The sequence below is a fragment of the Verruconis gallopava genome (assembly GCF_000836295.1).
Source record: "Verruconis gallopava strain CBS 43764 unplaced genomic scaffold supercont1.172, whole genome shotgun sequence".
Taxonomy (NCBI): domain Eukaryota; kingdom Fungi; phylum Ascomycota; class Dothideomycetes; order Venturiales; family Sympoventuriaceae; genus Verruconis; species Verruconis gallopava.
In genome coordinates, this window is record NW_015622308.1 from 1 (window position 1) to 12,560 (window position 12,560).

At 45.2% G+C, this 12,560-nt stretch overlaps 9 protein-coding genes across 9 annotated transcripts; 4 read left to right on the top strand and 5 right to left on the bottom strand.

The window, feature by feature from the left end:
* Nucleotides 1-160: 160 nt before the first annotated feature.
* PV09_09771 (uncharacterized protein) lies at nucleotides 161-343 on the top strand (the record flags this gene model as incomplete). The annotated part of the gene is made up of 1 exon (XM_016363906.1): nucleotides 161-343. A coding segment is annotated over one exon (183 nt), but the record flags the coding sequence as incomplete, so codon positions are not given.
* Nucleotides 344-1,051: 708 nt separating this feature from the next.
* PV09_09772 (uncharacterized protein) lies at nucleotides 1,052-1,417 on the top strand (the record flags this gene model as incomplete). Its single annotated transcript, XM_016363907.1, has 1 exon — nucleotides 1,052-1,417. One exon carries the CDS (start codon nucleotides 1,052-1,054, stop codon nucleotides 1,415-1,417), a length of 366 nt encoding a protein of 121 aa, XP_016208259.1.
* A 247-nt stretch (nucleotides 1,418-1,664) lies between these two features.
* Nucleotides 1,665-2,860, bottom strand: PV09_09773 (uncharacterized protein). The gene is made up of 2 exons (XM_016363908.1): nucleotides 1,978-2,860; nucleotides 1,665-1,930 (listed from the first exon to the last, which is right to left on the bottom strand). The coding sequence occupies exons 1-2, from the start codon at nucleotides 2,224-2,226 to the stop codon at nucleotides 1,709-1,711; spliced, it is 471 nt and encodes a 156-aa protein (XP_016208260.1). The 5' UTR covers nucleotides 2,227-2,860; the 3' UTR covers nucleotides 1,665-1,708.
* Nucleotides 2,861-3,281: 421 nt separating this feature from the next.
* On the bottom strand, nucleotides 3,282-3,831 carry PV09_09774 (uncharacterized protein; the record flags this gene model as incomplete). The annotated part of the gene is made up of 2 exons (XM_016363909.1): nucleotides 3,282-3,746; nucleotides 3,796-3,831. The coding sequence occupies 2 exons, from the start codon at nucleotides 3,829-3,831 to the stop codon at nucleotides 3,282-3,284; spliced, it is 501 nt and encodes a 166-aa protein (XP_016208261.1).
* Nucleotides 3,832-4,402: 571 nt separating this feature from the next.
* PV09_09775 (uncharacterized protein) lies at nucleotides 4,403-5,261 on the bottom strand. Its single transcript, XM_016363910.1, has 2 exons — nucleotides 5,033-5,261; nucleotides 4,403-4,976 (listed from the first exon to the last, which is right to left on the bottom strand). The coding sequence occupies exons 1-2, from the start codon at nucleotides 5,057-5,059 to the stop codon at nucleotides 4,455-4,457; spliced, it is 549 nt and encodes a 182-aa protein (XP_016208262.1). The 5' UTR covers nucleotides 5,060-5,261; the 3' UTR covers nucleotides 4,403-4,454.
* A 305-nt stretch (nucleotides 5,262-5,566) lies between these two features.
* On the bottom strand, nucleotides 5,567-5,917 carry PV09_09776 (uncharacterized protein; the record flags this gene model as incomplete). The annotated part of the gene is made up of 1 exon (XM_016363911.1): nucleotides 5,567-5,917. One exon carries the CDS (start codon nucleotides 5,915-5,917, stop codon nucleotides 5,567-5,569), a length of 351 nt encoding a protein of 116 aa, XP_016208263.1.
* A 351-nt stretch (nucleotides 5,918-6,268) lies between these two features.
* Nucleotides 6,269-6,845, bottom strand: PV09_09777 (uncharacterized protein; the record flags this gene model as incomplete). Its single annotated transcript, XM_016363912.1, has 2 exons — nucleotides 6,269-6,386; nucleotides 6,436-6,845. 2 exons carry the CDS (start codon nucleotides 6,843-6,845, stop codon nucleotides 6,269-6,271), a joined length of 528 nt encoding a protein of 175 aa, XP_016208264.1.
* Nucleotides 6,846-7,861: 1,016 nt separating this feature from the next.
* Nucleotides 7,862-8,647, top strand: PV09_09778 (uncharacterized protein; the record flags this gene model as incomplete). Its single annotated transcript, XM_016363913.1, has 2 exons — nucleotides 7,862-7,900; nucleotides 7,949-8,647. The coding sequence occupies 2 exons, from the start codon at nucleotides 7,862-7,864 to the stop codon at nucleotides 8,645-8,647; spliced, it is 738 nt and encodes a 245-aa protein (XP_016208265.1).
* Nucleotides 8,648-8,929: 282 nt separating this feature from the next.
* PV09_09779 (uncharacterized protein) lies at nucleotides 8,930-10,034 on the top strand (the record flags this gene model as incomplete). The annotated part of the gene is made up of 3 exons (XM_016363914.1): nucleotides 8,930-9,168; nucleotides 9,214-9,751; nucleotides 9,879-10,034. The coding sequence occupies 3 exons, from the start codon at nucleotides 8,930-8,932 to the stop codon at nucleotides 10,032-10,034; spliced, it is 933 nt and encodes a 310-aa protein (XP_016208266.1).
* Nucleotides 10,035-12,560: the final 2,526 nt, after the last annotated feature.

A 12,560-nucleotide genomic window follows, 5' to 3' on the forward strand; every position in this document is an offset into this window, starting at 1 on the left:
TATACATCATATTTTCACTTCCTTTTGCTTCCCTGAGCGCTGCACACCAGCAATCTCCAGCACTGCCTAGCTTAGGCTAGCCCCTCAGTGCGACACAGATAGATATCAACCCTAACATAGATGCATAATCAAATGACAATAATAATTGAACATACTGCAGTACAACGTACGTAAATCAAAGGACACAGTCATGGCGACACTGCTACGGGACTCCAGGGTTGCAGAGTACGACGTGCTCATTCATGTCGACAACACATCACCCAGCGAAGGATATCTTCCACCTCTGCTACCCGACCGTAGACGATGGGGAAGGCCCAGCACAGGTGTGCTTCTTTGTCAATAAGAGACTCGATCACAGCGCATGGCAATTTGAACAGCACATGAGGGACCTGTGCACGCTGAAAATCAGCACCAAAAGACCAGGTGTGTCAGATAATAAGCTTATTATACATAAAGTGTACAATGCATCACAGAACATAACAGGACAAAACAGTATCCTTCCGCTTGCCTTAGGCGACTTCAACCTCTATCACCGGTTCTTGGGGGGCTCAAGAGTCCGACACAAAGGATAGGAGGCAAAGGACCTCGTCGAGATGAGATGATGGAGAGCCTAGACATGACCAGCATGCTAGAACCAGGCACTATCACCTATAAAGAAGGGGACAGCAGATCGACCATAGACCTCTGTTAGATGACGCTAGGCGCAGTTGACAGGACCATCAAAAGTACAGTGAACAAAGACATGGATCACGACTCCGATCACCTACCCTTCTTCTTTCGAAGTTGAAGAAACTATTTACCATATAGCGACGCCCCAAAAGCTGCACGTCATGTTTGAAAAGCATGGAAGGTAAATAAGAACTTCTTTCTCTCGACTTAGCGGATAGCGAAGTCATGCTGGAATTTTGGATGAGCAATGTAATCAAATATTGCGAAGGGGTCCGAAATCAGTCGCTTGAAAAGGGCCCAGAATCCGGCACTATTGGCTCATGGTCAACACTGTAAAAGCCGAGATAGAACTGCTTCGTTCTCTACATCAAAAACACTTGACATGGATTCCGATTCAGATTACGACAGAGAGACCCTAGACTCAGATCCCCCAACACCGATCGAGGCCGGTTCTTTTAATTTACTTACCCAAAGGGTCGAGGAATTTCAGCGAATGCATCAGCTTGAGACCATAGAGAGGCTTACAATCGAGAACAACACAATGCAGAATGCCATTGTGCAATACCAAAAGCTTTGGTGTTCAACCCTCGAATTACTTGAACAGGCTCTTAAAGCTTTACAAATGTTACAGAGAGCATTCCAAGACTGTATTAATGAAGATGTTTCTGCCGAAGAGGATTGGTTAAAGTTTTGGGGCATCAGAAAGGAAAATCATAGTCAGCCATATAGTCCTGCAGGTTGGATATAGCAATAGAATTCAGGATGACCCTTTGGAGCCACCAGTGGCTTCTCCGTGAATAGGTATCTGTAGAAGGTCTGTAGCAGAGACTTCTTCCGCTGAGACAGTGGACTGACGAGACCACTTTGGGCATGGGGCGTTGCTGGCTCGAATTAAATTGCAACTGGGACCATTTATTCCTAACAGTCCTGCAATATCATCGGCTGAATCCCATCACAAAAAAGACCTAGAGGACTTTTTACGTGCTCAAATACTCAAAGAATCACATGTATTGACTTTAGTCTTCCCGTAACTAATAAGTTAGAATGACATGATATCACAAATCAAGTCGAGATCAAGGTCAGGTAGAGGCGGAAATACGGGTCCAGTGCGAGGAGAACCCAGCGCATTCAGCCCCTCCTGGTGTCGACCACCGACAACAATGGTATCCCCACCAATTTCATCATCTTGTTCTCCGCAAGGCATCTCAATATCGCTACCCATCTCATCCAGCAACTCGTTCTTGTTCATGTTATCCAATAGCTATACCAGTCAGTAAATAAAAGCTACTGCGATGATGCACTTCTTACAATGCCATCTATATTTTCTAACCAGGGTAAATTACGCTTGGATCGTAGTGAGTAAAATTCTTTTCTTATTTTGTTGTTCCTGTCCATTTTCTCGAAGGCAATGAAGAGCGCTAACTCAACTCCGGGAAGCTCTGCGTACTCTCGGCATTTGCCCCTCAGAGGACCAAATCGTCTTTTCTTCTTTTTATTCAATCTTTTACGAAGACTGGGCTTTTGAGAAGGCATAGTTAGATTGTTAGTTTCTGCCATAAGTGCTTCAGAGAACTTATACCCCAAGGGCCTTCAACTCCGGAAGAGCACCGCCTCGAGGGGCCAGTTTCAGGACCCTCCCTTCCGAATGATGAAACGCTGGGAACTGCAAAATCTATTAATATACAGCCCCTCGCTCTTTCTCTTTCTCAAACTTCCTGGTGTAAAATTCATATTGTGTTAACGACTTCGAAGCGTGGTATGCGGAATCGAAGCTGAAGTTAGTCTCTCAATCAGTCCTAGCTTCCTCGCTTCCTACCGAACAGATGAAGCAACGCCCATTAACTAAGAATCTCTTCTTACAGACTGGGGTTTTCTTTCAGAAGAGGTCCAGCATGACAATTCCGGTTCCAGGGAGATCGGCAAGCGCGGCACTTGAACAGCTGAATAGTTACGCAACTCTAGTCAAGCCATATACAAACGCTATTACTGCTTGGCTTGATCTTTGACATCCATCTCTTCGTCACATATCGAGTTCCATCTCAGCCAAGACCCAAAAAGGGCACTTTGAACCCCTTGGAGGGCACATGGATATGCTCTGCCAGGCCATGAATCCTAATTACCTTATTACTTCCGGCCAACAAGGTCGAAAAGGTTGCACTGTGGAGCTGGATAAGAAATGCAAGATAAGAATATTTACTTGGAGGAATTTGACTTCCGGAAACGATGGTGCTAGGGCGAGATTGAAGCTAGAAGCAGGCGAGTTACGGGCGCTTAACTTGAGACTCTCATTGGATACTTAAGTATCTTCTATGCTTTGGATCTCATCCAGTGTGGCTCAGCTGTCGTGCGCGGATCTGACAATTCCCGATGCACGAACCATTGGCCTAAGCGTCGATCGTGGCTTACTGCTACCACGTTGTGTTTCGAAATATGCCAACACGTATGGCCAATACGCGTGGAGTTTTACAAACGTTAATGCAACCACCAACATCTGCGCACTCTTTGTACGTTTAACGGGATGGCGAAAACAATGATATTCACACTAGAAGATCTCATCATCTAGAAATCAAAATCGACAATCTAAAGATTGCGACTTTCTACCTATTCGCGCCTCACGCCTTGCCTGCTGTTCTCTGCATCAGCCTAGTCTTGCAAATATCAGCCCTCTTGTGAACTGGCGACACAATGCGGCTTGCCAACACTGTGGAATCTGTCAGGTCGCCCTGACTTGGACCCGACTCACCACCGCTAATTTGATTTTCCTGCTCGCGCATTTTAAGTTGTTGTTTATAGGCTTCATTCAGTTTCCGAACCTCAGCAAGTTCATTACGCAACATGGAAATGATCATCAGCACTTCTTGATTCCTCTCTTGGAGGATAAATTGAGTCCGCTGAGCGTTGTCAACCTGTTCTTGTAAGATTTGCAAATTCTGAGCTGCTTTATGATCGCAGGAGGCTTTCACGGAGAACATGGAATGTCGGATTTCTGTTCCGGCTTCTTCAACTCCAGCGCGCAACTTGTTCATCATCGTATCCACAGGAGACAGTGAATGTGCTCTCTCTTGCCTCGAGACTTCCTATATCACATTAGTAGTGTTATTTCTTGTGCTGCGCTCGAAGTTGTACCTTACGAACGTCTCCGTCAACAGACAAACTGGTCATGGCCAAATTATTGTTATCTGAACTGCCGCGGAAAGTAAAGATTCGATACACGTCTTTCTTACTGGAATATAAAGAGACGATCTCCATAATAAACATAAGATGACTTAACGCCATGGTCAATTCCAAAGTCCCATTTTTGGCCCCCCTCTCTCGCTCTCTTCCCCACTGTGACTCTCTCTCACCAGTTCAGCTCGTGGATGTTTCCAAGGCTAAGATTTTGGGTTGGTAACCAACAACTTTTGAGTACTGCTTTAATAAATCGGTGGCTTGCATCTTAAAATCCTCCATAGATGAGAAGGGATTACATCTGGCTGATGCATCCAGATCCATCCAATGGCGTTATAGATTGGGATCGGCGAAAATGCCCATTCACGCCCTTGAAATTCGTTTTTCACTTCGTTGGCCGCAATCATAGGCTCTGTCTTAGGTTGATTATGATCCTAGCAATCGAAGCGCGCAATCGGTGATTGTGATTCCGCTATTTGAAAGTAAGAGCCTCAAGTGTTCCTTATTCCTATATATTATCGACTCGTGACAATGAATCTGGAAAATGATCTTCACGAACGTTGGACAGAAACAATCTTCATTGAATGAGATCGAACACTGTAGCAAACAAGCACAACTCAAGCCTCTTCACATTTATTCATCTCAAGATCGCTGGTTTGAGATTCGCCTCCCGCTTCAAGCTCTGCTATCTTCTTTGCGCCGGCAGCAACCAAAGCACTCATATGCGCCAGAGCCTCTTCGTATTTCGTGGTGATCTCAGCCATTGCCGCCATTTCAGCCTTATGTCTGCGTTCCACCCTGCGGCTCTCCGCTACGAGATAGGATATCTGATCTTGCTGGTCCTTTATCTTTTCTCTAGTTGAGCTTTCCAAAGAAACTTCGGTGTAGCTATCGCTTGTATCATTGCAGCTGTTGTATAGCCGAGACTCAAGCGACGTGATCTTCTGTTCTGCAAGATCATATGTCTGGCGTAGAAGTTCGTGGGAAGCTGAGACGTTGGTAATTTCATCCTTCAACTCCTTATTGATACGCTTTTGCTCTTCATATACAGCAAAGATCCAAACGAAGTCGGCTCCAATCGAGTTGAGTTTCTGAAGAACATCCTGCACCATCGGACTTTTCAGTGGGATAGCCATAGCCTACCAAGCAAATTAGTACGTTATTTTTTGGCTGCGGAGATTTTCCATTGTCTTACCGATTGTCCAAGCACGAGATTTTCCATTGCTTGCAACTACAACGATTGAGCTTGTGCGCTGTAAGTTAGATGTTTTGTCAAAGAAAAAATCTTATTCGTGGTAAGGTCTGAACATAAATAAGATGGTGCCCAACCACGAACGACTCCCGGCAAGGAAGACTTCCGCTCTAAAGGTACCCTGATTTAGTCTCAAGGTCCTGATTGTGGGCCTAAACGCGTTCAAGATTTGAAATCGATGCAGACAGCCTGTGGTCAGGCAAACAATGAAAAGGGGCAGTGCACTTGAACACGTTGCTTTCATTCGTTAGAAATTGCGCAACGAGCTAGTATATGTTAGCGATCGACAATACCTGCGTCTAGGGCTCCTTGCGGCTCTGCCCCCTGTCTGCGAGTCAACTGCCATATTGTCCATGTTTCGAAAAATCGCCTCCGTGCACGCAAGGCTAATCCAACTTCAAAGTATAACCAAGATATGCATTTTTTGTATTTGAAACAGTGGCACGAATTCATTTACTGAACTTATCTTCTCTAAGATCACTCATCAGTCACTTCGTCTTCAAATGCCGAGTTCAGCTTCTCGAAATTGACGAGTGCTTCCTGAAGAGATTTGACCACAAGTCGAACCTCTTCAAGTAAATACATGCTAGCGCCATGCTTTCTTCGTTGGTACTGAAGTTCATTTCTTAGCTGAGTGTTCTCCCATTCCCTTTGTTGTTGAATGATGGAAATATCTGGGGTAGGCATTTTCTTTGCCGACTCTATCCTTGAACGTGGATCGATCGCTGGATGAGTGCCCTGCTTGCGGGTAGCTTGATCGACATTGTTCTTTGAGGGTACGTCAGTATTGACTAATGGGCGAATCTTAAGCTTGTTGTAACCCAGCATAATGTCGTGATGATTTTCTGGTTCTAATGATGAACCTTCTTTGGGTACATGAATTGCGAATATTCATGCATCAAGGGAAAGTCCAAGCTCGAAGAGTTATATTACTGCACACAACTTCATGCCACAAAGTTTACCCGATTCTGGACCCTCGAGCCACTCTGCGAGCATCTTGTCCCGTTTTCAGGGCCCTGAGCGACGCTGTCCTGCTCGGATGTCGAACTGAAAAGAGAGAAAATATGGGGCTTCGTTCGACATGAGCATTAGAAGAAACAGAGTTGTCATTGCAACGATCCACCAGCTAAATCAACCCAAATTCTATGATAACTTACATTGAAGAAAAGCACCATAAGCTTATTTGACTGACCTAACTAATTGTTTAGCGGTCAAGTTCATGAGATTATGATACTCGCGGATGTCATCAAGCAATTTCTTCGACTCTGTCCGAATTTGCTCCTTACGTTGTTGCATTCTTTCATATTTTTAGCCAGAAAAGACGTACACAGAGGTTGTCAACGTACTCAATATCCTGTGCCTCCTTGGCGTCTTCGACTTTTGTCAGTCTCTGATCCATGAGCCTTAGGCTATCTTCTATCTGCGCTATTCTCGCTTCCAAGCTGTATCCAAGCTGTAGTATAGCTTCTCTCAGGCTTTGCTCATCGGATGCAGGTTTGTTGGAAGAAATGTCAACCCCTGGGGGCGTTTCGATGACGAAATCATCCGGTTCAGACAGTAACAGGAGGGTAGGATCAACGCTGCTAGACCAGTCGAAGGTTGTATCACTTGGCATACTGAGTGTGCCAGACGTGATATCAAGTACAGGTTCTACGGGATCCAGATGCTCTAGAAGATCTAATGATGAGAAGCTGGGCAGAGTTGAATCTAGCGAGTTTTCGGCCAGTTGTGTGGAGGTTGTCCATGGATCAGACATGGTTACCGTGTAATGTAGCTTGAATCCTGAAGTTACAGTAGGAGAAAGTAACAAAAAAGTCAATGAAGAAGCACAGACACGTGCTCTTAATGTGTATAAGTATGCTAATACCAGAGCTCTTCTCAATCAGCTTATTCATCGGATGCGTAACATCCGTTACTTAGCCTTCAGGACCAAAATCTGCCCCCTGATTCGGGAGGCCTAGTGCCTTTGAGAGCCCATTTTCCAACCCTGTTGAGGTGTTAGATATGGCTGAAGATGGACGATACCGCTACATCATCTAGTAACATGAAAATATACAGGATTTAACGCCAACAAGGCTACGGCTCTATTGCTCTACTATATGAGCTTCTCGACAAAAGCTGCACAAGAGGCAAGATACCCTTCGGTATGCTGTTGAGCATGTTTCGTGGCATTAATGGCCGCAATTGTTCCAAATTGAGAGTATCCAGCCTTGAAGACAGGTGGCTGCATCGTTTGAAACAAAGGAAACAGGGTTGTCAACGTTCACAGCCTCAACCTTTGAATCGATAATGGTTCGCCAAGAGTTGGTGGATTGCAAGGATTGAGTGGACTGGGTGTGGCCTACCTATGTTAGCTATCGATTGTAGTGTCAAGTAAGCTTAAATTGGAGATTTCGATCGAGTTTCATATTCCCTGTCTCAGTGGCTATGATTCGGAGTCTCCAAGATCCGGAGGATTAACTGACAGGGGTCGACACTCGCGTGCAGATAATCCCATTTTCGCAACACCATAAAAAATTGAGATGGTAACAGCCGATTAAATTAGTATCAACTGCTGGAGTATGACAACTTGAAACTTAGCTCATGTTTCAAGATACGAGCTCAGCAGGCGATTCTTTTTGCGTAATCATTCAGTTAGAGATGCCATAGATGTACCTATTGCCCCGTTAGTATAAATGTAACTTAACAAGGAATGCGGCAGAGACTCTCCTAGTCCCAACACCATCACTCAGCCAACTCGCATACCTTTATCTCTGATAAACTTCCTGGACCATGACTTCGCACCTCATCTCAACAGCCATGATGCCTCAGGTAAGGTCTCGCTGCATCAAGCCCGAAATTGCTCTCACACCATCCTAGGTTGCTGGCGAGAACCAGGCAAGAATGGTACCTCCCTTGGCCAATAACTCCGGGCGCTCTCCAAAGCCTCACGTCATGGACATTCTTAACAGCATCGTTACCATGGGTCGTCTTGTGCAAACTGTGCATGACCAGGTTCTTGCTCATGACGCCTTCCTCACCTCCAGTGCGGAGAAATTTGAGAAAGCATACTTTGCCGAATATTATAAATTACTGCAATCATCTGCCACAAATAACGCCATGGGCCGAGACATTGAGGATCTTCGTCGAGAGAATGCCAAGTACAAAAACCTCGAAGGGCATTCACAGCGATTGAAAGATGATCTACTCGCATGCCAAGCGAGATATCGAGAGCTCGACGATTTGAACATCCGGATCGAGAAGGAGAACAAAAAACTCATGGATGTCAATGCAGAAATGGGAAAAATGGTTGTTGGCCTCCGAGCTCAGGTTTTAAGCTTGGAAGCTAAGCTCGACGAAGTTGGATATCAGCCATTGAGTGCCGATAATGGCCAGGAAATAACTGCACAAACGCAGGCTGATGTCAAGGACGAGAGTGATCTCTCTAGCATCAGTCCTCCAAACGTACAACTGCCAGAGTCACTTCCACCATCTCTGAAAAGGAAGCACAGCGCGCTTGAAGATGACGATGAAGTTGACTCTGGGCAAGAACAGCGAAAGGCCCGGCGGCGCAAGTAGGTGTTTGGTAAGTTGGGCAGGTTTCAGAGAGAACATATTTGGCGTATGGGTTATCAAACACTGTTGTAATTTGCTTTTTGTAATTCATTGTTGTTTACTACAATTTGAAGTCAGTCTAAAGCCTAGCTGATCCAACCTGAGGGTCCGGAACTGGTCCAACCACTCACCTTAATCCTTGCGCAAGACCGAAAATGGACCACCTACCTAGGCTGACTTATAAGGGGATGGCAAGTACTGTTAAAAAGTCTCTTCTCATTGAACCAGGCCCAAATAACGCATTAAATGGCTCGAAAGATAGCCACAGTTCTGGGCCTTGTTGCCCTTGCAAGTGCACATGCTGTAATGGTCATTCCCAAGCCTTGTAACTACAAGAAAGGCTTGACGAATGGTCCTATGTTACAATCCGAGTTCCCGTGCAAGAAGAATGAAGCTCCATTTGCTGACAATTGTACAGGAAGTATATGGTCTGGCGACTCACCTCAACTTCTTCATCTTGCTTCCGCTGCTACCCACGGCGGAGGGTAAGTTTCTCGCCACCCTGGCCATACTAGTCTAATAATTTATAGGGCCTGCTTCATTGCCATGACATACGCTTCGCCCAGTTCCCAGGATTTTGAAGATCCCTCAAACTGGCGAAACGTGTATACTATCCCTGGCGATTGTCCTGCGAGTACTGCGCTCAATCTCGACACTGTGAACAACAATAGCGACGACTATCCCTCTGGAGTTCAGTGTTCGTCTTCCAACTCTAACCAGACAGATTGTGTACACTCCTATACTATACCTATGCCAGACGAATTGATGAATGGCCCTGCGACTTTCGCGTGGGTCTGGCTTTCTCATCTCACGGATGAGACGTATATGAATTGCGCTCCTATCACTATCACAGAAGCAAAGAACAACGGTGGATTTGACTTACTACCAGATCTGAAGGGTTTGAGCTTCACAGGTCTTAGTGGCGGTGGCCCCCCAGAAACTCATACCAAGAACGATGGCAACAATACGCCTTCTAGCCAGACAACAGCGATTCCCACCACGCTGACAAAAGCTTATCTGAATATCACTGCCACAGCCGTTTCAGAAGTAAGCAATGTGGGCGTCAACGTAAGTCGCCCTTCTGTATGCCGAGAAGGTACTATACCATGTTCGTCCTCAGGATTCTTCTGCGTCAACCAGACTACTTTTGGCGAATGCGCGCTCGGGTGTGCGGTTCCAATGCAGATGTCAGCAGGAACTTGGTGCTTGGATGATGCAGTTACATTTGCTCACCCTAGAAGCATCAGGCATCGCACCCATTAAGGATATAGAGACCTGGTTCTTGGCACATGATCTAATTAGGATTACTGGTTATAGGAATGCAAGTAGCTTTGGTATAGACTCTAAATGATTATTTTAAGAAAATATTGCTTTGCACTTAGTGAGCTAAAGTCTTTATCCAGGAGCAGCACCGCCTCCATGAACATGCAAGGTACTCCGTGCTGCCCCGCCAACAGGGTTCCCAGGACCGCCGCCCCACCTGACCCTACCTCGCGGCATTCTGTGCAGGACAAAAGGCGATACTTTCCGCTGGCATCAATATACTTACAAAATCTCAAGTTACTCGTTTCCCACCTCTTCACTATGGCTCATTCTTGCCTCCGGCTCTTACTTCTTATTCAGGCTGTAATGTTTATAGACGCAGCCCAGATTCATTCGATAAGAGTCGTATAAAAACAACTGCAGATATGGAGACCTTGTTGTCTTTGAGTTCTTCCCAATAAACCACTCGGTGGTTCGTTGCCAATATACGGAATCCAAGGCCTGCGGGAGCAGTCAATGCAATCCATGCGTACCCTACGAGTTGATCCACCCTGGGCAAACAGGATTCCATTCTGAAAATTTCCTCACGTAAACAGTCTCAATTAACGGAGATGTATGCTACTCTACATTCCTGCTCACTGGAGATGACTAACTGTGATATAGGTCCCAAATTTTAATATCACTATTGGCGATAACTTTCCTATATAGTTCTATTATATCGCACTTGATTCATGTCATCTGAACAGAATGGTTAGTATAATTAATCCTGCTAAAGGCTAATCTATTCATATGGCAAAATCTGCAGCAATCAATGCAGATTATCAGCTTATTCCAGGCCAGTCTTGGCCGGCAGAAGGCCCTAGTCCAAGCTTGCAGCCAAGTTCAGCATCCTTCCCATCTAAGAATTCGAAGAGCCAGAAGGCATCAGGCAGCTATTACTAGTATAGTTATCAGCATCTTACTTGCAACAATGCTCACCACTGCTGCCTTAGTCTTCTTCATAAGGCGAGTCAGATAGAGAAACGCCCTAAAGAACTCAGAGGATTCTTTGTCATTAAATGAACATGATGCTGAGGAAAAGACGGTCCCTGTCTCAATAGAATTTAAACCAGTAACAACCTGCGTCCAGAATGAAATCATCAGCCTAAACTCTCCTCTGCTTCAGTATAAGAAATCTAGACCGCAGAGCTTTTACAAATACCCATATACGGAAAAGCCAATAGTGGCTCTAAAAGATCATCCTGCATTAAGGTCAGGATTACGGTAGAGAAACATAAGTGAGTTCAGGGGGGAAGAGGATTTCATTGATAGAGGCCCAAGATGAACATTGAAATTGTTGTTTCTTAGATACATATATTTTTATAATGCATATTTTATAGAGTTTTAGTTTAAAAATCTAACCTGCAGGACTGTATTGCTACCTCTGCTCTTCCTTTCTTATACCCCAAAATATCAACTAATCTTTTTCTGCAGCAATATCTTCATTAAAGTATTATCTAAGTGCTCTCTATAGTAATTCATAAAGCTATAAGAGCCTATTTAAGTAATTTAAGAGTTTAACACCAAAGCCTTTGGTATTGCATAATGGTATTATGTATTGTATTATTTTTAATTATAAGCCTCTCAATTGTCTCAAGCTGATGCACTTGCTAAAACTCCTCAAAACTTTAGGCCAACAAATTAAAAGAACCAACCTCGATCGGGGTTGGCGGGTCTGAGCCTGGAAGCTCTCAGTCGTAATCTGAATCCGAATCTGTATCAAGTAAGTCGTGCTTAGGTAAGTTTGAGTTGGAGGACGAGGCAATTCTATCCCAGCTTTTACAGTGTTGACCATGAGCAGGTGGTGCCCGATTCTGGACCCTCTCCTTGAGACCGATTCCGGGTCCTCTTCACAGTATACATCTACATCACTCGTCTAAATCCTCGCATGACTTCGGTTGCAAAGTCACAGCGAACATGAGGTTTGTCATGATGTTTCCGCTTTTTTTCGCACTCGGGTTAAGCCTGCTCCCCAAGCACATAGCTTGTGCTGACATGCCATCTAACGCAACTTTCGCTACTTTCGGGCCATCCATCGAACAAATTTCCAAGACCGACAGCAGCGAGATGAGTTTTCAACCATCTTCAACTGTCTCAATAATTGAATCGAATATCAGAACGGTCACAAATGCTACGGGTGTCAGCCCAACTTCCGCACCGACGGTGTTTGGAACGGTTAAGGGACAGAGCTCGGTGCCTGGTGCTACTGGACAGACCGTTTCGACCAGCACAACAGCGCTAGAGGCTTGCCCAGGCCCGACCCAAATCATGAATAGTACCAGTACTATTGAAGCTATTGTACAAATTCAGGTCAACGATTTTATCGGAGCAGTTACTGTATTCCTCACACAGAGTGTTTTTTCCGTAGTGCCGTTCGGTACAGAGCCTGGATCTACCACATTTGCAACAACTGCTACGGAGGAGGATTGTCTGCACAGCGCTTTAAAGACTTCTGCAACAGAAGTTCCAAGCATCCCCAGTTGGGGCAACACCTCATCGAGCGGCTTTGCACCAAGATCAAATTGGACTGCTGGTTCTAACATAACCAATGGCTCTTTCGCCGGTTCCCCCCCCC

Excerpts from the sequence above, each read along its gene's own strand:
- PV09_09773 (XM_016363908.1), bottom strand. The coding sequence starts at position 2,226 with ATGGCAGAAACTAACAATCTAACTATGCCTTCTCAAAAGCCCAGTCTT. Across the intron at positions 1,931-1,977 it reads TAGAAAATATAGATGGCATT|CTATTGGATAACATGAACAA; the intron begins GTAAGAAGTGCA and ends TGACTGGTATAG.
- PV09_09775 (XM_016363910.1), bottom strand. The coding sequence starts at position 5,059 with ATGGAAAATCTCGTGCTTGGACAATCG. Across the intron at positions 4,977-5,032 it reads ATCTCGTGCTTGGACAATCG|GCTATGGCTATCCCACTGAA; the intron begins GTAAGACAATGG and ends TTTGCTTGGTAG.